This window comes from Etheostoma spectabile, chromosome 17, assembly GCF_008692095.1.
Source record: "Etheostoma spectabile isolate EspeVRDwgs_2016 chromosome 17, UIUC_Espe_1.0, whole genome shotgun sequence".
NCBI lineage: Eukaryota > Metazoa > Chordata > Actinopteri > Perciformes > Percidae > Etheostoma > Etheostoma spectabile.
In genome coordinates, this window is record NC_045749.1 from 16,148,038 (window position 1) to 16,174,218 (window position 26,181).

General features: G+C 40.2%; 2 protein-coding genes across 2 annotated transcripts in view; both read left to right on the forward strand.

Annotated features, from left to right (window-relative positions):
* The window catches only part of golga4 (golgin A4), a 37,738-nt gene extending 30,006 nt beyond the window's left edge, over positions 1 to 7,732 (forward strand). Inside the window, exon 26 of the transcript XR_004336033.1 lies at positions 7,701 to 7,732. The gene's annotated coding sequence lies outside the window, so the exon portion shown is untranslated. The remainder of the gene's footprint in view (positions 1 to 7,700) is intronic.
* The window catches only part of itga9 (integrin, alpha 9), a 48,357-nt gene that overhangs the window by 3,793 nt on the left and 18,383 nt on the right, over positions 1 to 26,181 (forward strand). Inside the window, exons 4-15 of the mRNA XM_032542178.1 lie at positions 657 to 780; positions 1,915 to 1,982; positions 5,160 to 5,289; positions 5,380 to 5,465; positions 5,556 to 5,618; positions 6,047 to 6,184; positions 6,632 to 6,737; positions 8,320 to 8,414; positions 9,039 to 9,129; positions 9,416 to 9,461; positions 9,579 to 9,733; positions 11,520 to 11,680. Coding sequence (XP_032398069.1) covers positions 657 to 780; positions 1,915 to 1,982; positions 5,160 to 5,289; positions 5,380 to 5,465; positions 5,556 to 5,618; positions 6,047 to 6,184; positions 6,632 to 6,737; positions 8,320 to 8,414; positions 9,039 to 9,129; positions 9,416 to 9,461; positions 9,579 to 9,733; positions 11,520 to 11,680 — 1,263 coding nt within the window. The remainder of the gene's footprint in view (positions 1 to 656; positions 781 to 1,914; positions 1,983 to 5,159; positions 5,290 to 5,379; positions 5,466 to 5,555; positions 5,619 to 6,046; positions 6,185 to 6,631; positions 6,738 to 8,319; positions 8,415 to 9,038; positions 9,130 to 9,415; positions 9,462 to 9,578; positions 9,734 to 11,519; positions 11,681 to 26,181) is intronic.

Sequence of the window (26,181 nt, forward strand, 5' to 3'; positions counted from 1 at the left end):
CCCCCCCCCCCCCCTTCCCCAGTGTACTAAATTATTACCACATTTACACATTTATGTGGCCTGATTCATGCAGAGTTTGGATTTGAGTCTATAGTATCCTGTTTGTTTATCGATCTGTGGAATGTTTATTTTGTAGAACACAGCGGCAAAATATTGTTTTGAGAATTACTCGCTGTCAGTTTTCAGAAATGTACCCTATTTCAGCAGCAGCATAATAAAGTAGGAGTTTTGTTCTCTGTCTTTTGATCCGCTGTCTGAACCTTTGGCTTCTCCAGCTGCCTGTCAGACACAGAAGAGCTTTTTTTTTAAATTAAAAAACACAAATTTTAAAACACAAATGTTGATGTGGAGATTTGTCTTAAAAAAAAAAAAAAAAGCACATTAAATGCTCCTTAAGAAATTTCTCTTGCTGCAGCTGAGATATTCACACCGCAAACCGTGGCTGTTATGGTCGGGGTTATGGATGATGGGCTTTAATTCCTCCTCTCATTGACGATCATTTGACAGCCGCAGAGACGCACTGACTCCAGCCCAGCGAGGAAAGAGCTTAAACCATCAGCGTGGTCGAGGAACGCCTGCCTGCAGTCTGAAGTGTCAGTGTTTACAGCATGAACACATGTCTGAATTTGTTTTCCGTTCCTTCTTTTCTCTTGCAGGCCTGTGCTCACCGCTGGAAAAATGTGTACTACGACTCCGAGCATATCCTTCCACATGGATACTGCTCCATTATTCCTCCCACTCTTCAGGGCAGGAGAAAGCCGCTCATCCCTTGTTATGAAGGTACAGTAGACACGCAAATCTTCATTTTAACCCATATCAACCTCTCACAGTAGGCCGACATAGACACTAGACTGAAAATATCAAAGCAATTGCTGGGGGTGAGAAATGTTATTGGTTGAGTCCAGTGTCTCCCAACCCTTTATCCTCATGACCCCTTAAAATCAAGCAAAAACCCAGGCTATGGCCTCACTGGTGACATGAGTTGCGAGCAGTTAATGTGTAATCTTTCTTCTCGCCTTGATTTTTAAAAGCCTGAAGATTTATTTCATAAGAAAAAAGAAGAAATTGGTCTGTTTATCCTCTTTTGTGGTTACATTTTATCATGGCACGTGATCCCTGTAGCCAGCACCATCATCTGCTTCTGGTCTCTGATTGGTGTCCTGGCACTGAAGAATAGTAGCAGGAGTGCCTTGAAGTACGATCTCTTGTCCTCAGTCCAACACAAGTACTTTGGCAAGAGCCTACTATTGAAAGGTTTGTCAAGCCAAAGATATAAGCCAATGGAAGTGGCGAGTTTGAATTCCCTGTGCACCTTTTTGCAAAAGAAAAACACTTCCACAGAGGTGTAATCAGGTGCTTTTTAGGAAATACATTTGCTTGCAAGGTTAAAAAATCAGATTTTGTTATGATTGTAGTAAATCAAATCCATTTGTGCTGCGGGGTTGTTTCACTCTACAACATTAAAAATCAAGTTCCATTTAAAAACTAATGTACTGTGTAAGATTTGAAGCTGACTCATGCAAATGTGTTCTTCATATGTGACTCAGAGTTATTTATCAAAGCCTGTTTTATACCTTAATTGTGCTCCCATGTCAGGCCTTCACTTCCTTCTGTAACACGTTGCCAACAGTTGTGGAGAAGCCAGACAGACTTTGCATGGGACCGTGTTTACAGTGCATTTTTTTGCCAATCCAAGCTCAGTATTTTTGTAACCTGAGAGCACTGTGTCCCCTTCTCCAAGTAAGAGGTCTTCTTGTTGAATGTGGTGTTGCACCCCAGTCTGCTTTGTGGCCCCAGACTCCTCATGGATGGGACTGGGACATTGACTAGCTCCATATGGAATGCAGGAAAAACTCCAGTAAACGCTGGCTCAAGCACACAATGAAATAATTTGTGGTTTGTTTTTTCTTACAGACTATAAGCAAAAGTATGGAGAAGAGCACGGCTCGTGCCAAGCCGGGATAGCGGGAGTTTTTACGGAGGTCAGTAACGCTGCTTATTCATCTTTTAAATCCATGTAATGCTCTGTCTTTCTGTTAGTCTTACATATAGATAGTTGTTTGTTGTCATCCAAACTCTGTTGTTTGTACACTCATGGAGCTTCATCAAACAATTCAATGGTAAACTGAGTGAGCAGTTGGAACAGATCTTCAAATGTAATTCTGTAACAATCTACATTCTTAGCATGTTACATATACTAATATTCTGTTAGAATATTTTACATGATAAGAATGCATTAGTTATCTTCCTTTTTTCGGCAGTGGCTGTGTCTGATGGGGTAGAGCACGTAGTCCATTATTCACAAGGTTGGCGCGTTGATACCGGCTCCTCCTTTTTTTTCTACCGTAGCTGTCACACACCCAGGTAGTAGTAGACCCAGACCCAGGCGGGGGAGGCAGGGAGTCCTGCTCAGCCTGCTGGGGAAGCTGCTCACATAGCCTACAGCATGCTTATTTTACACTTGTTTTCACACATCACCTCTTCACCCGAGGCAATATCAAAGCTTGCAAAGAAAATCTATGATCTCTGAAAATCCCCTCTCTGCTGTTTGGATGAATCCATTGAAATCCATGTAGCTACAGGTTTATGAAACAAAAGGACTCTCTCTGCTATTTTCTAACTGTATAGGAGTCTTTGTTTTGTAGTGGTGCATTTAAGGTTGGACACGCTCAACTCTGGTTAGTACAATTGCAGTTTCACTAAAATAGTAAATGTCAAATACTGGATCTTTTCATTGACTTCTGCATTTATGAGGCCCTCAGGAATGAAGTTCATTTTACATCTCTACTGTTGAAAACAACCTACGATTGTTGGCTTTTAACCTTTTTATCTTTCACCTTCTTGTCTGCTCCCCCTCATTCTTAGCTTCCCAACCAGCAGCATTTAATTGCTTGTGTGTAGTTGTGGCATCACTTAAAGTTGTTTTGTTAAAATTCTTATTTGGGGCTATCCTTTAATTCTGTGGCTTTGTTAACTGAAAAGCCTCCAAAATAGTTTTTTGTTCATTAGCTATGATTGCATTAAGTAAAATGGAGAAGGCCTCTCATTGGTCTTTGCCTAGGGCCTCCAAATCACTGAAACTGCCAGCTGCTGTGTGTGTGTGTGTGTGTGTGTGTGTGTGTGTGTGTGTGTGTGTGTGTGTGTGTGTGTGTGTGTGTGTGTGTGTGTGTGTGTGTGTGTGTGTGTGTGTGTGTGTGTGTGTGTGTGTGTGTGTGTGTGTGAGAGTGAGTGAGAGGAAAATTGTAAAGTGCTTTATCCAGTAAGATAGAGAAGGACTTTAAATACAGTCCATTTACCCATTTTCTCACTTGATTGTGTGTGTGATTTCCGTTAAGTTTCACTGAACCGTTTTCTTCCTCACTCTTTGTTGACTTTACCTCATCAATGTGACTGATGTTCATGATGCCAAATGGTGTGAAAAATTCTGCATTCAGACATACAAAAGTATTTTTATTAAAGCAGCGGCTAATAACTGTTACCTTACGTTTCCATAGGAAGATACCGAAGGCTGCAGCAGCCTCACTTCTACAAAATAAAACGTTTAAGAAAATTAACTTATGACATCGTCAGTTTTACGCTGCCTTTTTGTGTCTCCCACACACTTGTCTGTAAGCAGTCTAGAAAGTGGAAGTCGGTGCAGTGAGCAGAAGTGGTGAGAGCATGAACAAATACATTTAACGTATGAATGTATTTGAGCAAAAATATAGATAGACAGGAGAAAATGTGCATATGAAGAATGCATTGAAATGTGAAAATGTATTGGACCAGTTTAGACATTTAGTTTTTTATATATTAGCAATATAATTCTTTCCTGTTGTTTCCCGTGGGCAGAATGTTCTGCAAAGGTCCCTTTCAAGTCTTGAATTACAGTTACGCTCAATTTGGGACATACAGGCTTTAAGTGACTTAAATATGTGTCCTCTGAGGACAGCTGTGTCCTCAGGGTGGAACTATTCTCACTGGTGAGAAATCTGAGTATTTCTTTATTTTCCCTCTGCTAAATAACATTATTTTAGATTTCTAATTAGCCTGGTGCTGATCTCAAGCAACATTACTGGAGCTGCAAACAACTAATCGATCAATCAACAGAAAATTTAACTTTTTAAATGTTGATTAATTATTTAAGTTGGAAACTCTTCTCTGTTTTATATCCTTGTAAACTGAATATATTTGGGGTTTGGACTATTGGTCAGACAAAACAAGACAGTTGGAGATGTGGGGAACTGTGATCCACTTTTTTCACTGTTTTCTGACTTTTAGCAGATCAAGTGATTATTCAATAAAGAATATAATTTGCAGCATACATGGCTTTGCTGTTAACAATGTTTTTTCGTTCAAAGAAACTAAAATGGGATAATTTCACATGATCTGCCTGCTAACCTGTTGAATATTTCACTACAGATTCTTTGACTTGTGTTTCAAGAGCCTGTGAAAACGTTGTACACTGCTGTTATTCTTACAGCAGTGCGTTTTTGATATTAGTTTCGTTTTTTTTTTTATGTACTCACTTCTTTCACATGCCGAGGATATCAGTGTTACAGCATTTGAACAATCACCCTGCCTTAAAAGAATGTGAGGAATTTAAAGAAGCGATGTCCAACTGTTAAACCTTATCCTTGTCTGAACCAGACGTGCCCAGATGTTTGACATCACAGCATTGTGGAGAGATACTGCTGAGTAGGGAATTGACTGTGTTGTTCAGTTTGTCTAAGTTCTCAGGGGTTACTACACACCCTCTGAGACACATGACATAGTGATAGGTTTGACTCAAATCAGAAGTGAAAATCAAGACTCTGAGCAATGATACAACACTAGTAGTGCAGCCGAGACAGTGCATCTTAATTGTTGTGCTCTGGTACCTTTAATAGCTGTGAAGCATCATGACAAGAAGTAGTGAACAACTCATTTTACAGCTGTCAACTATGCTTGGGCTCTGAATTCCTGCTTACATCAAAGGAAGCCGTTTCAGCTTGCATGCCATCTGGCTGTGTGATTAAGAGCAGATAGCACAAACCAGTCTGTGGCCATTGGTTAACCAGACGTTCACCCAGCAGTGTTTTCTTTTTTCTTCCTTTTTCCTCAGCAGGCCATAATAGTGCTGATAAAAAGTGAATCACAGTCCTCTGAATGAATGTGGATTTTTTTCTTTTTCTTTTCAGGAGCTGGTGGTGATGGGAGCACCGGGGTCATACTACTGGACTGGGACGATCAAGGTGTACAACCTGACTTCTGACTCTTTCTACAGCCTGAACAAAGAAGACGTTGACTCACACAGATACAGCTACCTTGGTGAGAGCCTGTTAATGAGGATGAATGGGTTGAACGTTAAAAACAATATATAAGAAAGAAATTTGGTAACTGATTATTGTATGTCTCTAGGCTATGCTGTGACTGCTGGACACTTCTCATCTCCTAATGTGATAGACATAGCTGCAGGGGCACCTCAGCACAGCGGCATTGGAAAAGTAGGGACTTCTTCTTTTGTCTTATTTCCAGCTGTTTAGTTGAATTCCTCTTGTGTTGCTTGCTACACTGATTATTTTTCTCTCACGCAGGTTTACATTTTCAAAATTGATGGTGTGTCTTTGGTGAAGAGTTTTCAGGCCTCAGGGAAAATGGTATGAGCTTTAATGTGGTCATCTATTCTTCCAGAAGTTGGTATATATATATACTGTATATATTTATACCAACCATTTTTTTTTTTATAAATAACCTATATGTAGTTGATTATTACAACGAGTTGCAGGCACACTACACTGATTGCTTTGTTGTCAAAACTGCACTGTTTACCTCTGCCTTAAGTGTTTAGACAGCATAGGCGATTTAAAGAAAGAACACAGAGGCCACAAACCAAAGCCAGGGAGGTAGCTAATGATTTCCATTCCGAGTAAATAAAGACAGACATTGTGTAAATATTCCTTTAATGTTGGTATAGATATATAAGGGAAGTAAGTCCATTCAGAGCGTGAAAGCATGTCAATGGTATGAACTAAAGAAGAAGTGTCTGTGATCTGACCCATTGCTCTGTGGCTCAACTTGGTTCCAGATGGGCTCTTACTTTGGCTCCTCATTGTGTGCAGTTGATCTGAACCAGGACGGCCTGTCGGACCTGCTGGTGGGGGCACCCATGCACAGCCAGCTCCGGGATGAGGGCCAGGTGACTGTGTACCTCAGCAAGGGCAATGTGAGTGGGATCCCCGGGTTAGTGGGAACATGAGAACCTAACTTGCGGGTGTATGTCCACACACTTTCTTCGTCACTGTGTACGTTTCTATACTTCTTTTATTGTTTCCAGTGGCGATTTTTTTAGCTTTGCCCATGTTTGATTTCTTTCTGACTATGTTTGTTATCATGATAGCAGAACAAAACAGTGGAACATTGCAAGAAGTTGTTTAACTGGCCAAGACTAGAGCTCCTGTTTGTACATTTTGTATTTATTAGTTATTGCGAGGAAGTTGACTGTTTGGTTGTTAAATTGTTTGGATAAAAGCCTAACCGACTGCAACTGTGGCCAAATAATTTTAATCTTAGAGCTGCAATAATTTCACTGCAGAAGTATACTGTAGGACCTTTCTTTATTCTTCTGCCAGTTAACTATATAAACTGGTATCTTGCCTTCTTCTGTTGTCAGGGGGTGATGGAGGAGGAAGGTGTTTTGACTGGTGACAATGCTTTCAATGCACACTTTGGAGAATGCATTGCCGCAATCGGAGACATAGATGACGATGGATATCAAGGTCAGTACAAAGTATTGTAATAACACTTTAGAAACTGCCTTCTTGATTTTTAATATACACATTGTATAAGTTAACAAAAAAGTGTCCACTCAACGTCCACTAACTTGCTTGTTCTGGACCCTTTGACTGCATCACATGGTCTTCCTCAGCAGATGAGATTTACTCAGTAAATGTTCTAATGTTGCATTATTCTTAGCACATTTAGGATTTCTCAACCATGTTAGCGTATATATCTTATTATAAAGTTATATTCTATACATATTCTACATAGCTGTAATCAGTAATTCAGTACACAAACGGAGAAGTTTAATAGACATCTGAAACCTGTGACAAGGGGTCACAGTAAGGCACTCCTTTCCATTAAAAGTTTAGGAACCGCTGACATACAGGACCACACTGGAGTTTTAACATTATTTAGTATTGTAAAGTTGTATTGACCATTTTTACAACCTTGCAGACAAGGTTTCAATATGTCGTGAAACTTGATGCAACTTAAAAAAGAGTTCTGTTCTGAGTCTGTTAACTGTTTTTTTGTAGTGATACCTTAATAGTGCCTAAAAGGGCTTCTTATGAATCAGCTGCGATACAAAAAAAAAATTTCCCCTGTCAACTGGTAAGTAATAAAGTCACACAGTTTATGTTTCCCACACTTGCCCATATGCAAATGTTGGCTGGTTAAGGTTCCCAGTTGGTGCAACAAAACCCGTCATTTTCACAGACCTTTTGTTGGGATAACCCTGCGGTGAAGGGGGTCTTTAGGAAATATTGCCCTCTCTCACCCTCGTGTGCACAGAGTCATCCAGACACACAGACATACATTCACGCTGTCTGTTTTCTTGGCACTTGCATTGGCTTGGCTTTGAGGGCTCGACTTGGCGTCCGTCTCACGCTCAAGGCTGGGAGCTGCTGCCCGGTTTCATCTTCGTGTGAGATACGCCTCGAAGCTTGCAGCCTGGCACAAAGTGTGTGTCTGTGTGTGTGTGTGTGTGTGTGCGAAGAAAGATGGCAGCTGGGAAGCATAACTCATCTTATAACTCGTCACTCTCGGAGTGTCGAAAGAGCCAGACTTGCACTGACTGACATTCTATTATTTACAACCAAACTGCTACTATTTAATTTGAAAGAACTACTGTAGAAACCAAAATACATTTGGTTTCACTAAGAACAAATGAGTTGTTTAATTCTACCTCCACATAATGAGTTTATTATTGTGTGATATTTACTAAAAGAAAGTGCCATTCATTTACCATTTCTGCTTTGGTATGCTGAACCACATGGCATGGAAGTGTTTTGGTTTATAAAAAGAAAGTTTATATATGGACCTTCTGTGGAAATGGGAAAAGGAGACATTGTTTCAGTGCTCTTGCCAGCACTTTATAGTCTTGTTTCCACTCTCTCAGAGGTTGCACAAGTTTTTATGGTTACTAACAACACTTAATTGTCTATTAAGACTCTTACTGTAACAGCTTGTTTCCCAGGATTAATGGAAGCTTTGTGCACATTCACAAACACACTACATACTCATTCTTTTAAATGCCAATTTTTCACAGAAATGCTTTATGTCCTCTATTTGCCTATTCAGATGTAGCCATAGGAGCACCAAAAGAGGATGACTATGGAGGAGCAGTATATATCTACCATGGGGATCCCACAGGAATCATTAGCAAATACTCCATGGTAAGAATATTTCCTAGTGTCACAGAATATGCCAATATCATGTAGTTTTTTTTTTTTAACATAAGTAAAAGAATATCTTAATGTGATTCCTCATCTCTAGTTGTAGCTTCTGTCTGTAGCTTCAACAAGGCATTTTACATTTTGATGAAACCCATGTGTTCACCTTGTGTGTTGAGCTGTTGAAGTAGCTGACTAATGTAATATGAATATGATGTAACCTCAAGAATACACGGAAGACCCACGTAGCGCTGAATGAGGAGCAAGCAGTTCTACATGGGATCTCTTTTATTAGTTACTGCAAAGTACTTCAATGTTTCAATCACCTTTTTAAGATAAGAGAAAAAGAGTTACAACCTGGAGGTGACTAACTTAGCTTAGTTTATCTTATCTTATTTTAGCATAAAGAATGAGTGAAACAGCTATTCTCTGTCTAAAGCTAAAAAATAATCCACCTACCAGCATCTCCAAAGCTCATTTATTAACACAATTTATTTTGTCTATTTAATCCTTACAAAAAATTCAGCAATGAAAAAACAAAGGCAGAGCAAAAACTAATCATACAATGTGCTCTTTTTTCATGATGGCTCAAATGGGTTATTTAAAGGCTGGTATCATCTGTTACAGAAACTGTCTGGGCGCAGTATAAACCCTGGTCTGCAGATGTTTGGCCAGTCAATCTCAGGCAATGTGGACATGGATGGCAATGGATACGCAGGTACGGTCATACCAAACTAAATAGAGGCTTAACCACACCAGGAACATAACATGAAAAAAAATCAAGATTAGGAGATATTTGGTTTTTGCCCTCATGGTTTTTGACTTTCATTCTGTTGCACAACAGTGCAAAGACTCGTGATAGAGGCATTTTGTTTACTGCATTCCATAGCTGACATTTAGACTTAGCCAGCATGGCAGTTAAAGACCTCTCATAGATATAGTTATTGCATAGATATTAGATTTGCAGGTGCAATGCTGTCAGCATGTGTATGTTTTTGTTGCAGATGTCACTATTGGAGCTTTCATGTCAGATGGTGTGGTGCTGCTGAGGTAAGTAACCGGATCGTTCTCTATGACACTGCCCTATTTCGTTTGTTCTACTTCTGAGTCGTGTTAATGTCCAGTCTCTCCCACACTGTGTTCCTGTGTCGGTCGATGTGGTTGTAGGACCCGGCCTGTCATTACCGTGGATGTCTCCATCTTCCTGCCCGTCTCAATCAACATCTCTGTGCCCCAGTGCCACGAGGGCCACCATAACCTAAATTGCTTCAACGTCACTGTCTGCATGCTCTTCAGGGGAAGACAGCTGCCTGGACACATTGGTGAGGACAAATCCTGACAAGAGAAACTTTACAAAAGTTGTCAGTCCACTCTGAAAGGGACACTAAACTACCTGTGACTGATATTACATGTACAGATCACTGAAACAAAAACATATTTCCCCAGTACTAAAGAGTAAGTTAGTAGAGAATAGAAATAAAAGAAACATGCTTACCACTGAGTTGCAGTATTGTATACTTGAATCGTATTTCAGTTTTTGTGGTTTAAAGGAATTTTTGATATATTGGGAAATTTGCTTATTTGCTTTCTTGAGAGTTACAATTGATTACTCATGTCTATGTGCCAAGTATGGAGCTGGAACCAAGAGGCGATTAGCTTAGCATAAAGTCTTGAAGCAGTGGGAAACTGCCAGCCTGGCTCTCTCCAAAGTAAAAACATATTTTGCCCCCCCCCCCTTTGGTATTTCTTGGTGACCAGCGTTCAGGTACAGTGACTTGAGTCTTGACGTTGCTGTAAATTTTGAAAATGAATGTCAAAAGCCATTAATCTCAGTCGTCACGTGTCACTGGTGTTGATCATATAGAGTATACTTTTGTAATTTTGTGTTGAGAGGTAGTGAAATTCATACTCCTTGGACTTTTGATGATCATTTAAATGGAGGAAATTTGTAAACATGATCATGCTGAGCAACTATCCCCATGCTTGGAGACGGCCAGTGTGGTTAGCCTTTGGCCTGCGTTTGGCTGATGGTTTACCCTTCAGCCTTTGCTAACTGGCCCTTGGGTGCGGTGCCTGTTGAGTGCTGAGGTGCAGTCCTGTTCCAGTGTTAGGGTGTGGTCATTCACGGCCACCCCGAGGGAACAGGAACCCTGTCCTTACCTAACGACTATGTCCTGGCTCACAGCAATAAAGCCTCTCTGTTTAGCTGTCTGGCTAACACCATGGAAAGTGTAGCACTATGTGTTTGGTGACTCCCTTAATGAAACCTTCCTTTGCCTCCTCTGGAGTGAGCTCATGGCGTTTCCTCAGTTGGACGGAGCAAACAGTAGGCTTTGGTCTGACTGGGGTATGTTTGCCACCCTTCCCACTGTTTTACCAGGGTGACAGCCTCGTTAAGCAGTTACAACAGACTGAGACTGAGTCACTCAGAGGAACAGATTTTAAATGGCCAAATGCCCATGTATGGTTTACCCGGAAATATTGTTAATGCTTGCTTCATGATTTCTTAATTCAAAAAAAGATTTGAAGTTGTTCTGTGTCCCAATGTCACTAAGGTCAGGGGTGGAACCAGCAGGAATGTTGTTATTGAAATGTTTTCATTTACAGTAATACCAGTTCAGCCCCTGCAGCTGGAAAACAACTTCCTTTTTTTGTTAATGCTTGTTAATTGTAAAATATCAGCACAACATGTTTTACTTAGCTAACTTCTTTGCTGGCTTGTGGAGGAAAGATGTGGAAAAAATCTGATCTAAATTCTTAGATTCAAAGCCAATGCATAGTAGCAAACCAATACAGGCAAATGACAGTACTGAAATGAGCACTGTGTTCATTACACATCATGGAATAGAGGGCTCTTAACATTAACATAAAGTGATATCAGATGATTTGAATTAGAATTGTCAAACATGTACAGTACCTCCTGACTTTATTTGACTGCAATAAGTGATAATTAATTTGTATCCATGTTTTAATGGCAGTTACCAGAAGAAAAAAAACATGCATACTTGAAGATTTTCTTTACATTTATTTTAAGATAATCTCAAATAACTCAAAGAACGATCACTGACAGTTGAGGTTACGAGTAACAGTGTTTCTGCCTCTTCTCAGAGTTGCTGTATAACTTGACAGCTGATGTGGATAAGCGACAGAGGAGCCAGCCTTCCCGGGTCTACTTCACGCAAAGTGGATCTCAGATCAGCCAGATGAGCCGGCAGCTCAGCTTGGACATCAACAGGGAGCAGTGCCAACGCTACACTGCCTACGTTAAGGTAAGGTTGGATTTTCTGGTCTTATATAGCACTGGCTGTGTTTGTGTTGGGTTGTCCATGTGCTGTTCATGTCCTCAGCTGATCTCTCGGCTGCTTTCACAAAACCTCGAGCACTCTCGCTCGTTATTTGCACATGTCTGTTTGTCTTTCTTATCTGTTTATGTGGTTTTTAGTTGGAGCATCAAAGTCAGTACATTTCCAGCTAAAATGTTTAGACAGATTAAAACAAGAGGAAATTAAAATGTCAATGTACTGTAAATGAAAGGCCATTACATACTCTATCTAATAGTGGTGTAAGAGCAGTGGCTGCTGCAGCTGAAGGCTATGGATCAGCAGGCATCTGCTTGGTAGCTCTTTGTATCACTCTGCTGGGTTAGGTTAAAGGTAACAAGCAGGCCCTTGATGGTTCGTAAAACCATGCTGCTCAAGTGTGTGTCTGCAGAAACTGACAGAAACAGGAAACAGGGTCCCCTTTGTCATTGCATAGTCCCTCTGTTGTATTACTCTGTCATTTAGCTGTGTAGACTCAGAGAGGGTCCCCGTCCTGAGGGCAACTTCCATGTTTCCCCTTCTCTAATGCGGAGGCCCACTGCAGGCCTGTAAATTTCACTGGCATTCTTAACTGCACTCTCCAGGCGCTTTCACCATGGGAGGCTGAGCTGCTGACGGAGGGGGGCTGTCATTACCACGCCTGCCTCTCTTCCTTCAACCATTCAGACTGTAATAAGTGTATATCACAGAGCAGTTGCAGCAACAGTCTCTTTTATTCATCCCAAAATACACATCACAGTTATCAAGGTTCATATGGGGATGTCTGGTATGTGTTGATCCAGTCTCTTCAGTAAACCTGGATAGAAGAATTTTGAATTTAATTTTCTCTTCTGTGCGTCTAAGTTTCAACACACAGAACATTAACAGCAGGGTAAGTCATGGGAAGTAGTGTTCCTGCCCACAGTAAATTGGACATTTCAACACTTGAACCAAACATCTTCAGGTTTGTGGGTGGGCAGGTGAATTATCACTCAGTCGTAGCTGCCACATATCTGTGCCATCTCTCTAGCTGCCAGATAAACACACTTATACTTTAAGTGTAATCCGTCAGGCCACATGTTACTTCAGGGGCGAGCCGTATTTTGCACTTAACGGCACTAACGTTGCGGAATGAAATAACACTTTGATATTGTTGAAGAGGTAGTTCTTTTTTGGGATTTTGTGAAACATTGTTGTGGATTTACGAGGGGTCATGTGCCGAACGTTTTTCCTGGCTGGGCACAGTAACTTCCTGAAGTCTGCAAATTGTCTTTTTTAATTTCAGTTTTTGTATTGTTTAAACCAACAAGATATAATGTTTGTTTTAGCGGCATTTAAAGGTGCTAGGGATTTTTTATTTACATTTTCAAACAAAACCAGACTAGTTGTTTCTAGTCTTTACTGTATTCTACGCTACGTTTACTGTCTCCTGGCTCCAGCTTGTTTAAGGATACAAGAATTATATCAACCTTCCCCAGTGAAAAAGTAAATTGTGAAGTGTGTTTTCTAAAATAACTATTACTTAAACACTCACAGTCACACAGATGACGCAGATAACATTACATATTTTGTCTGTAGTGGGATTTGGATTGACTTGACTGAGGTGTGAAGTGTAGCATGGTTGCCACTCTAGCTGTGTGGATTATTAATTTTTCCACCTGCTCACCAGCTAAAAGAAGAGGTGAGATTCCCAGAATTTCCAAAAGCTGAAAAGCCACACAGGACGGTAAAGGTGTGGTGCCCAAATTACAACTTCACCAAACTGTTTACAGGCTTAATGACCTTTGATAAGTATGAAGGGTAAAGGGGAAAAAGATTACGACCTAGCATGAAAACCGTCTGCTATGAGTCTTCATCATCATACGGTACGTGTTTGTACTAGAAGAGCTCAACAATCACCATAATCAGAGGTGATCCGGCTCCGAGATGGGTCTAGTCTGCTTGACCAATCGCATCATTTATCTTCCTGATGTGTCTGCCTACATGAGCCATCCCATTCCCCAGAAGAGGTATGCTAATGGTAACCAGCTGGTTGCCCGACAGCATTCTGAAGGGTGGGGTGGTGGGGTGGATTGTGCACCCCTGCCCCACCCTTCTCTTAGCTAAGACATACAGTGAAAACACAGGACTAAGGCTGGCATAAAAGCAGGGTGCTGGGCTGCTGTTGTTGTCCAACTGGAGCTGCATGCTGGCGCTGCTGATGGAAAACCCTCAAGTCAGGGTTGATTGCTCAAGCCCTGATGCATGAGGGCCGATGGAAGCAGGCCTTGAGCTATTCTGAGCCACTCTCACGTTTGTAACTGCACTGACCATCTGTCGACCCCATTTGTTGACTTTATAAATGATATAAATACTTTTAAAGCACCTCAGTTAACAGCATAACTTAATAAAGCACTGTTAGAGTTGTGTTTGTTCTACATTATGCACTGTATATGCAGCAACAGGACTGGAACAGACATGCTCAATTTTCACCATCTGAAATGTAACAAGCTGGACTGGCCACTCAGTAAATCATGTAGTGTTGAGAACACAAGATCATAACTGGAGTTATTCAGATAGCACAGAGTACAGAAGCTATTAGTTCAAACTCTAACTTTTGTTCAAGGGTAATTCCTCCTGAAATTAGGCAAGTCTTTGGTGTTGATCATTTTAAACCTGTTTTCATTGGCACTGACAAACAGCACCCCAGCCCTCCAGATGGTCTTTGTTTTGTTTTGTTTTAGCTAAATAAAGCCCATGCAAGCTTTTACTTGAGTTGTACCTCACATATAAGAAGGAAAAACAGTTCCTTACAGTGATGACTGATGAATGATTAGGGCTCAGATGACCGGAGGTGCTGTGTGCGTGAGATGGCAATGAGTTATTTAACAAGAGAACCACCAACTTTGAGCAGAAATTCTTCAGTTTGATGTGTTGCATTAAGTCATTTTTTGTAAATCCCTCTCACGGCATGTTATCTTTCTGTGGTATGGTAGTGTCTCAAGTTATAGTGAAAGGTTTTGAGTAGTATTCATGTGCAACGGGACACCTTGGCATTTAAACTGTATTATTGTAACATCAAGGACAGCAATCTGGAGCTGTGCAAATCAGTGCTTTGAGCTAAATGCTATCACACTGCTAACATTTGCTAGTTAGCACAAAACTCAAAGTACAGCTGAGGCTGATGGGAATTTATTATATTCCCACCCTACCTGCAAAACGTAACAAATTAAATTCATCAGGTTTTGCAAGTATTTGAACAAATTTGACCTAATGATGGTGCTAGATGAAAGGTTGAAGAATCACCAAAGTCAGTTTGATTAATACTAGGATAGGGATATGGATGTCTCTACCAAGCATCAAGGCAATCCATCCAATAGTTGAGGAGACGTTTTACTCGGAACCAAAAATGTCCACCTCCTGGTGGCTCTAGAGTCAGGGGATCACCAAAGTCATTAGGATACATCATCTGGGAACCATGAATATCTGTATGAAATTTCACAGCAATTCATCCAATATTTGTTGATATATTTTGGTCTGGACCAAAGTAGTGGATTGAGGGATTGACATTACCATCTATAAAAACCATTCAGCATGGCTGAAAAATAAAAATTAAATGCCAAAATTGTAGGAATGTGTGCCCACTCCGTATATGTTAAGTGAGATCAGTGTTCATATATTTGAAGTGCAACAGGTGTAATTTCAACATTAGTCTTACTACACACTATAAAGCATTTATTATTCATAGTGTCAAGTATGTGGTTTGCAGGTTGACTGCTCCCTTGATGTGCGTGTCTAATCTTAGCAAACACATTTGAACTATTCCTTTGTTAGATGTTCTGCACTTCTTCCATGATGACATCTCATGGAATGTTTACATCTTTGCCATTTTATCCATCGTCATATACATGTTTTTACTCCAGTAGTCCCATGACAGCGCAGTGCACGCGAGCCTTGAAATAATGCCAGCAGCCAATTCCATTTGTGGTCACGAGTGGTATTGTGTAGCTCTGTAGAAGCATCAGAGTCTCCAAGGAAGAGCTAAAATAGGCATTTAAAGCCCTGCCTGTAACAGTTGTCTGTTTAATTTAGCTCGTAAAGTATCCTGCTCACTTTCCCCCCTGCTTTCCTCTGGCCTATATTCCACTGAGTACTGTATGTGCCCTTTATCTCATGTCCCCCTAACATTTGCTCTGCACCACCGGAGTATTTAAAGGTCCACCTAACTTTATTCTGATGACTGCTGCTATTAGTGAGGCATCTGCAGGATGAACATCTATCTGTCAAAGCTAAATGCACTAAAGCAGTCTCTTCTGACTGAATGTTGGAGTTGAGCAATACAGTTCATGAGATTTTCAGACTGATGGTGGTCTATGAAGTTACAGAAGGAACCTGGTTCTCTCTGCAAATTCAATTGAAAGGAGCTAATGTTTTAACCTTCCCGTGTGTCTGCTTGTTAGCATCGTACTGCAACTCATTCATACTTCATTTGGTTAAATTAAGAGGACAGATCCATCATTTACATGCTGTTCTTGTTAGAAAACAAAGCCAAGAATACAACAACCAACATAAACTACAGTAAGTCTTTGTCTGTGTTTGTGTTCTGGTGTGTCTTAACAGGTTGATTTATGTAGTGTTAGCTCTACTTGTATGCAGTTATTTGGCTCTAGCAAATGGTAGTCAATATAGGTACTAGTAGAACTGAAATGATTGTTGTTGTTGCAGCTCTTCATGTTTTTTCTATCTTTCGATTCTTTCTGTTCCCTGTCTTTTATGATAGTAAACAGAATACCATTGGGTTTTGGACTGTTGGTTAGTAAAAATAAGGGATTTGAGTATGTCAACATTATTTTTGCTTGCTCTTGGTGGGAACTGTTGGGTTTCTGTAAATAACATCAGAGAGTACGGTCTAGACCTGCTCTTTTGGGAAAAGTGCAAAGAGATAACTATTGTTGTGATTTAGCGCTATGTAAATAAAATTGAATTGAAATTGAATTGAATTAATATTATTATTTTTTATAATTTTCTGACATTTTGTAGGTCAATGATGATTAATGTATATTGCTATTTTACCTTAATGAATATAGTGCCAGAAAGTCCCACAAAAGTGACTGACAGACTACTACACTTTTCTGTGATTGACAATTTTCTGACAGTATTCTAACTGCGTAATGCAGTGAAATCCACTCACCTGTTCCTCCAAAGAAGTCAAAATCATTGACATTGACTTGCTTGACCTAAGTGTGATCTCTGTAGACAAACAGGAAACCCTGGAGAATAAAGCAAAACCGAAGCTCCTGTTGCTGTTTCCCAATGAACCTTCAGTAGGACAAAGTCCCTCAATACTATCTGGCACATGGAAACCCAGAGCAATGCCGCTGCCACACTGCCTGCTTTGTTTGCCTCTGTACAGTTCAACAGAAATGTGTAATTCCCTTGATGCTGTTTCCCCGGTTTCATTTACCTCAGGCCAAGAGTGCTGATACAATGAAAGTATATAGCAGGAAGGTAATCACATCCAGCTGTCTTCTATTACACATGGCTGCACGTCTATTTATAAAGAACATAATGGGAAAAACTGCGTTAATAAAATTGAGTGGAAAATGTCATAGACGCTGTCATGTCAATAAGTTCAGCTGAATTAGTTTGTAGTTGTAGTTTGTATTAGTGTTAATACAATTTGCTGGATACCAAAGAAGAGGTTAATTTTAGCTCAGGGTAATATTTTGGTCAGGATTTCCCTACATGGTCGTGCCAGAGTGAACATTAAACAGTTCTTCTCCAGGCTTGTTTTGGGAGTGCACAGCCAACAGACTTTTGTTACAGTGAAACAAGTCAAGTTTCTCATGACGTTCCTCTCATGCATGTGCATTGAAGACGTAAGTGAGGTATATTTATAGGTATGTCCGCTCATTAGACCTGCTCTGTGCTGTTGCCATGGTAAATCCAACGTTGTTACTCATGTCAAGACCGACCGAAGGTTGGGGAGATTTGATGATTTGTTGATTTTGGCAGCAAAGCATGCTGGGTAAAATGTTTCCGTAGACTTTTGGCTGCATTACTGCCACATGATGCCCATGCAGGGCGATGTAATGGGTGGCCAAGTCTGACCACAATGAAAGAGTTTCTCTTGCCATGTTTCCCAACTTCCACTGCAGAGGAAGCTTGTATGTGCACGGCAGTTCTCTCTCTGTGTGTGTGTGTGTGTGTGTGTGTGTGTGTGTGTGTGTGTGTGTGTGTGTGTGTGTGTGTGTGTGTGTTGGATCAGAACGTCATGATGGGTTCTGTGCCAGAGCATAAGACAAAAGGCTGTGATTATTTCATCACTTGGCATAATCGCCACAGCGCTTCCTTAACAACCTAGCGGCAACCTCGTTATCATTTCCGGCTACTTGACCCATTTGTTATTATTAGTGTATATTCCTGACGTGGTGGCGTCAACATCAAATTCTGCTTCCCTTGTAAACAGGCAAAATCCACCACAAGGGAAGGGGAACAAATATATACACAAGAAGATTTGTTTATGTCCGGTGGAGACTGTAACTTGTTCTCATCAGGTGTATTTGACAGATGTATTGGCGTGCTGCAGTTTTTTATCAAGGCTGTCTAAAAACAATGGCTCCAACAATAACAGTGAAGTAAAAGTGCCCCAGATTTTGTGCACAGTGACGAAATGAGCTGCAGGAAGCATCTGGAGACCTCCTCTATAACCAGGATGGAACAGACTCAAACACACACTCACAAAAAGACTGAACTCCATTTTTTAAACTGCACATTTTGAGCTACTCCTCCCTGCTGCTATCTCATCTATCAGATAATTGTTTTCTCCTCAGATTAAAATAGCATTTTTTTTGCTTCTAAAAAAAAAAGCATGCATTTACAGTTTGGTCCTGTTTAAACTGTTAAGACATGATGCAAAAATCAGCAACTGTGAAATGTATTTCTTATTCTTTCTTCTCAATTAATTGTGTAAGAGTGAAGATAACAAGCTTCCTGTTTATGCATAAAGAAGGTTTATCAGGATGTTGAGGGGAGTTAATCTCTCAAAGAGAGGAAGTCTTCAGATGCTTGTTGTTGTTTCTAAATAGCAACAACATTCTGAAGTAGTACTCTAATGCTTTCAGTTAAATGAGTTTATGAATTCAATTCAGTAAAACCCAATCAGAAATCACTCCCTATTTGCTGCTTAATGCACTACTTTTACCCTGTGCCATTTTTTGTGCAAACAAGGGAGTGATTTGGACAGCTATTAAATGAAGCATTTAAAGCATTAATCTCCTTTTTCTTCTTATTGGTAATATTATTATTATTCATTTATAATGTATAATTATATATTAATATATATAAATTATATATAATGTTGTAGTCTTGAGTGCCTAAAGCCACCTTATTTCCATTTGATTCCCAGTTCTCAAGACCCCAATCTGCTTCCTTAAAAGGAAGAAGATTGCTTCTTTTTTTCAGCGCTAAGTTTGATTTGCTTTTTAGGAAAGCCGTGCATGTGTCCTTGTAGTGACTCCATACCTGTCAGTCGGGTTACAATAGAGATCTGCAAGGGGTTAAAGGTATTTAGATGTGATGATGACGGTAGCCCCGGGTCGGGAATTTGTGGAATGGGGAGGTTATAATGCAGAACCTGTTAGACTAATTTGCCATCAGTTCTGCTCCTGTTGAGCTCAACTTTTACTGCTTGAGGGTCATTTTAAGAGTGAAAAGCCTTGTAATGCTCTTAAATGAGATAATAGTAATGTTGCTGAAAATAGCAGAAAAATGTGTTGAGAACAGCACAATGTGGGACTTGAGTGAGGAGGAGATATGAGGGAACACATCTGTTTATTTATAGGTGGCTGGCTGGATTTCAGATCCAGATATTACACTAATTCAGCTATTGTTAGCACTGGCGCTAAATCAAGTTTTTGTTGATGGAATGTAGTAAAAATAACACGCTGATACATATGGTATGTTTGAGCAGTAAACTTATTCCATCTGCCAATTTCCACCGGGAGAAGTGAGGCACCTTTCTCTGCTCCTTTATAAATCCCAGCTGTGGTTTTAACTGTCCAAGGGTCAAATGTTGAATGCCTTCTTCATGATGCATGCAAGACCATAAAGGTTTCCTGTAATTTGTGTTTACGTGAACGTTGTTTTAAAAAGCAATAAATTCAATACAGTTGGATTCTCTAAGACGTAAGAGATGGATATATCCTTATCTGCACCCGTGGGATATTTATTGAGGGGAGTAATGTTACTGAAAGTCTGAAGCAAAGAGGTGTGCGCTTTTGTTTGTGTGTTTCAGAGGAAAAGTTGACCTGTGAGACGGAAGGATTTTAATTAGCATGTACTGATTCTTCATCTGGAAGTGGGTGTCCATGCGTGCATGCAGGTTTAAGAGCAACATTTATTTATTGGTGTTTATTGGTGATGCAGCCTCATGCATGACAGTGCAGATGGTACATGTTTCCTGTCAGGGGGAAATACACGTTTTCTCATGGGAGACATTACAGTACAACACCCTGCCGTATCTAGCAGCACTCTGTCTTGCTTAAGGTTAGGATTTTGTTTATTTATGTTTTCACTGACAAAAAACAACCCAAAAGTGTACTGAGGATTCAGTGTTCTGTTTTTTTTTTTAAATGAACATAGGATTGGTTATTTTTTTTCTATGTCTCTCAATACATTTTGTGGGTGGTGAAGCTGTAAGATGTAGAAATGCACTCTTGTCATTCTTCCATCTTGTTGGAGTGCCAAAGTGACCAGTGAAATGTCAGTCAGAAGGAGTTTCAACTTCGTTGTGCAAAGGTTCATCCACACCACTGTGTTCTGAATGGACTATTTATTTATAATTCCCATGAGTGTACAACCTTGTAAAACCATGCATTTGTTTTCCTTTCTTACTAGAGTATTTCTTAAAGGTCCCATGACATGGTGCTCTTTGGATGCTTTTAAATAGACCTTAGTGGTCCCCTAATACCATATCTGAAGTCTCTTTCCTAAAATTCAGCCTTGGTGCAGAATTACAGCCACTAGAGCCAGTCCTACAATGAGCTTTCCTTAGTATGTGCCATTTCTGAGTCTGTAGCTTTTAAGGAGAAGAGTGGGGGCAAGGTGGAGGCTGGGGGTGCCACTTTGCTCATTTGAAAGCCATGATTTCCTCTCTCATGGGTGGGCCAAATTCTCTGGGTGGGCGAAGCAGAGAAAAGGGAGGCAACCTTGCCCCTTATGACCTCATAAGGGGCAAGATTCCAGATTGGCCCAAGCTTTCATTGTCTAAAAGGCAGAGCAGGATACCCAGGGTATCTCATATTAGTGTTAAAAACCTCATAAAGTGAAGTTTTCTGGGACCTTTACCTTTAAACAAAGCTATTCCCAGAGAAGCTCTCAGTAATAATAATATATGTGCTTTTGTACACCACACAATCTATGATAGAAACCCTGCTGTTCCCTCTTTTGAAACACTTTGGCAGTTTGATTTGTTTCTGGGCACAGTGTGTTTTGATGCATAGGTTGTGGAGTTGATGATTTACCAGGTTGGTGCTTAAAACTGGACAGACATCTGAGAATCACTCCCCCTACTATTAACATCAGACAGACTGAAATATTTTGCAAGGTTGGCGTAAACAAGGCTCATGTTGAACCTGAACAGTTTTCAAAGGCATACCTCACACATTTGGTATGACTGGTAGTCTGGCCTTTATTCGATTACTCAGAATAATTTGGATTTGGACAGGCGGCAGGTATTAAAATCCAAGTGCATTTTTTGTTGACTCTTTCCTTCTTTTGCTAGTTGGGTAATTAGGAACATGGTTAGTTTAACTGATTTATGTCATTGTTTCAGAGAGGACATCTTCCTTAAATAGTTACAATCAGTATAATGTTTAATGACACTGTATCAAAAAAGCTGTCTACTGTTTTGGTTCAATCTCACTGCTCTCATAGCGTCATTTTCGGCCGCAGCAGGTGGCTCTTTTTAGTGAAAAAGCTCTAAAACCCCACTGTAACCCACTACCTGCTCCACACCAAACGGCAACCAGCACAGCTGTTGGGGATGGTAGTAGTTAGCAGCTAAAGAGCCAGATATTTCATTCAGGAGTTGGTAGAGACCAAATCAGAGCTCAAAGATAGTGAACGTCGGACTTGTATTCTTCAGGTGGCCAGAAACACGACTCCAAATGAGAATAGTGCTGCTCCATAACTGCTGGATGTGTAAAATAAGTTACTGTTTGCTAAAACTTTTACAGCCTGCAATTTTAGTGTTTTGGTTCACTCTCACTAGCCTCATTCAGTGTCATTTTTAGCAGCAGCAGCAGGCAGCTGTTGTCAGTGAAAAAGCTAATAAACCAACTAAACGCCACATGCCCACCAAACAGCACAGCATTTAGCAGGGAAACCGACAGATTTTTCCGAAATCAGAGTTAACAGGAAAACAATAGTGGACTTAGATGGCCAGAAACACGACTCCAAATGAATGCTAATGTTGCTCCCTCTCTGCTGGATGTGTTAATAAGCAAATATCTTTTAGCACAATATAACCTTTATTAGGTGATAATGTGTTAGTGTTGGGTTTACAGCTACCCCCAAACATCCAAAATACAGACTAGAAACATGACAAAAAGACATGTATAACTACTTTAAAAAAATGAAAGGCAGAAAAACCCCATTTGAAATGAGGAGCCACTGAAGGCACACTAGTGGATGCAGGAACTGAACAATCAAGGCACAGTTCAAGAAAGCAACAACAGGAAAAGCACATATAGAACATCACAGTAAAGAATTACCAGGTTTGGAGGCAGACGCTCCCATTCTGACTCAGAGGTCCTTGACAATGTCCTTGAAGGAAGTTATTCAAATCTTTTGAAAAAAAAAGATCACTCAGAAAATAGTAAGAGTGGGTCAAACCAAAAATAACTATTTTAAACATGAGTGTGAGCCATGGAATTTGTTAACAGATGTGTGACCTGTTCTGGTTTAAGAATAGAGATTACAGTCAGATTTTGTCAGTTTTAAGAAGTTAAGTTGCCAAAGAAGGTTCTGTACACACTCTGAGCCTTCTGCCATGACATTGATTTATAAGCGCAGGGATCGTTTTAACAGACAAAGTGAAGCTGCTCCTGCTCGAAAGCTCCAAAAAAGTTTCTAACTAAAACAATTGGACGACACTCTTTCCTACTCCTACACAATTTTGTTGTTCTAGGCTTCTCAACATCTGCTAGCCTATTCTGAGCTGAGCAGCTGCTGTAGTTTGACCTGCAGTCAATCTGGCAGAAAGTAGCACTCTAAAAACTTTAGTAATTTTTACACTTCTAAACTTTTGTCAAGGACAAGCTGAGATAAGCTGCCTAAGTGCATGTCCCCATATGCTGCGGACATTACAGTAAATACTTTCAATTTCAAGTCGTCTCCTTGTGTCTCAGTACACACATGTAACCCCAACCTTTGACAGGCTGAATCCATTCATCACTTAACTAAAAAGCTTTTATCCATTTAAACCATGATTCCCTGGCGTTCAGCCCTTTAATGAAATGGCCTCAAACCGCAAGTCCCCCAAACGTCCATTGTCCTAAAAAGGAGTGCTGTGTGTACCTTCCACTCACAAGTTAATAAAGACTTCCCATGACCAGGCTTAAACTATATGCTTTTGAGGGAATGGTTTGGCTGAGAGAGGAGCCCTTGTGTGTTTCTGCCAAGCATTAGGCGTTTAAACTGAGGATCAGAGCCTTTTGCAGCCTGACGTCATTCTCCCCGCACCCACCATGGTGGAGCTGCTCTGTGAGCATGAAGGGGCAGCTTGCCATCTTGTTGATCAGATTAACATGTGAGAATCGTTTCTTGCAACACTTGAGTATAACTACAGTATAACTTGGTTAGAGTTCAGGGTGAAATCTATAAAATATGTTCAACTAAGTCAGATTAATTCATACAGTAGCAGTGTTTGTGCTTGAAGCATGGATGTTTGGGAAAAAGTCATACGGGCAGCTGAGAGGGGAATGAAGGGGAAAGAATGGATGGTAAGGTGGGAGTTATGCTCTGCCATACCAAATAAATGGGTCCTGAGTGTGAACATAAACACTGACATATTATATTGGCAGAAACCATGTTCCACAGAGAGGGGGTGTTGTAGATGAAGATTCGAATCTCAGTTGTTTTCTTTCAAAACATATGGAGTGGCAAGCTGTCCTCCGTCCTGTGAGTTAACTATATGAATATGCATACAGGAACGAAGACTTTGTATCAAGTGTGTCATAAAAGATTACAACTGCTGTAACATTTAGATTTTTGGTCCGATAGTTGGGAATGTACATGTTCCAAAATGTGGTGGGAAATGCTGGAAAACAGTTGCAGTTACAGACAATTGCCTTCTGAGTTTGCTGGCATCTCTGCAGTATGACTGGAACCATTAATAAGTCATTTTGTCCATGGGATGATGAGAGGGTTCGGACCATTTTTAAGTGAACATGCAGGAAATGTACCTTTTTTTTCTGAGATTTTACTGTAAATTGGTTTTATGAATTTGGTTTGAAAAGAAAAAAGAAAAAAAAGAAATCCTTTTATCACGCTTAAAGCCACTATATGTAAGATTTGAAACCACCCCAGTGGTATTATCAAAACATAATTTCACAATATAAAACTACCTAAAACAATCAGACTAAATGAGCAATCAATCCATCTTGCTGATGTCATTTACAGTCAACATGGGCATTAGGAGCAGTTCCCAGTTCTGACATTTATCAAAGAAATATGCAAATTTGGTGTGTTATTCCTGTATATCCACTAACAAAAACCTCGAAAGCTGCATCCATCTCATTCACGCTTCTCAACACATTGTTAATCCCGCCTACAATGCTCCAATTGGTGGGTTGTTTCTCCAATTATAAATAGCCAATGAACACAACACCAGACCTGAACAACATGTTGTAAGACATTCAGAGGTCTAGAACCATGCAAATAAGATTCTATAATCACAAACTCTAGTATTTAAACATTTTCACATATTATTGGCTGTAAAGTGAGACTGTGACCACAATTGGTAATAACAGGAAATTGGCATATTTAATTTTCTCTTAAGATTTTCTTGACTGTTGACTTAAAGATCATCAGGAGATACCTAACAAATTGTAAATAGAATAGGACCCACAGCAGGACACAATATGCATATCTCCATTAAGGTGGGTTTATGTCTTGTTTTGATAGTGATAAAGACTTATAAGGTCAGTATACAGACTCAACAATGTCTAAAGGTTGCTAACATTAGCTGTAACCACCATCAGCTACTGGTCATACCAGAACAGGTAAGCCTGTAGCAGCAAACCCCTGACTACACTTATAATGTGAGCTTGCTGTGAGTCTTGGGAGCTCTCCAATTAGTAAGCAGTCTGTTGGCCTTTGTTCAAGAAGAAAGTGATCCTGTATGTGCACAATTATAGATGTTAGATTAAAAAAGAAGCGGAAACCCCTCCATGGCACATACGATTATTGGAATGATTATGCCTGTTTACTTGTGCATAAAAGTCACTCTTAAAGCATGAGATTGTTCAATAACACCACATTTCACTTGAGGTCATAATGTCCCCAGTTCTCTTGTGGTTGTGAAAATGTGAGATAGGCAGTGGGAGTTTGGGCCAGTCCACTCCCAGAGGGTCAGTTCAACCAGAGGCCAGTGGACAGGGGCCATTTCAAGCATCCAGCTTTAATGGTTATTGAGACTGAAGGCTTCGCCAGTGCCTTACATAGTATACCACCAGCACTGACTACAACATTGTGTCATGTTACCTCCCAGCTGAGACAACATACTACTAGAACAACAGCGTCTCTATAAGTCTAATGAAGCATGAACTGCAGTCCAGTGATGGATGTGAGGTCAACCTCTTGCATCTGCGGTACTCAGCCTTACTATTGACCAGTTCTGTGGTAATGAGCAATTCATGTTGTCATTTTCAATTAGAGCTGCAACCATTAGTGGATTAGTTGATATATTGATTGACAGAAAAGTATTCTGCAACTATCTTAGGCTCTGGGAAATGTTATAAATGAAATGATTAATTGAATCAAACAATGGGCAGATTAATTGATAATGAAAATAGATTATTTCCAACCATCAGTGGTAGAGCCAACCAAACGGGGACAGAAACCTCTAGTCTATGTCTTTATCTGTGTGCAGCACCATTTCCGAAATGAGTCCCAAATTTTCTGTTTTTTGTCTATTCAGGCCCTGCACTATCATTTGCTCTTTCCTGCTATAAATCTCTCACTGTTGATGAGTTGGGTGGGTTCTCTACTAGTGATGTGTTCAAAGCCCAGACTGGCTCTGTGCCTGCCTGAGGAAAAGAGGATGGGTGGGTGGACACTGGAAAATACAGCGATAATGGACAAAGGAGAGAAAGTGCAAAAGAACGAGTGGCCTATGTAACCACCGGAAAACACAGTGAAGCCCTGTTTGTGACTTTTAACTGTTTGTACTTGTGTTTTATCTGTTTTAATTATTTTGTGTAAAGCAC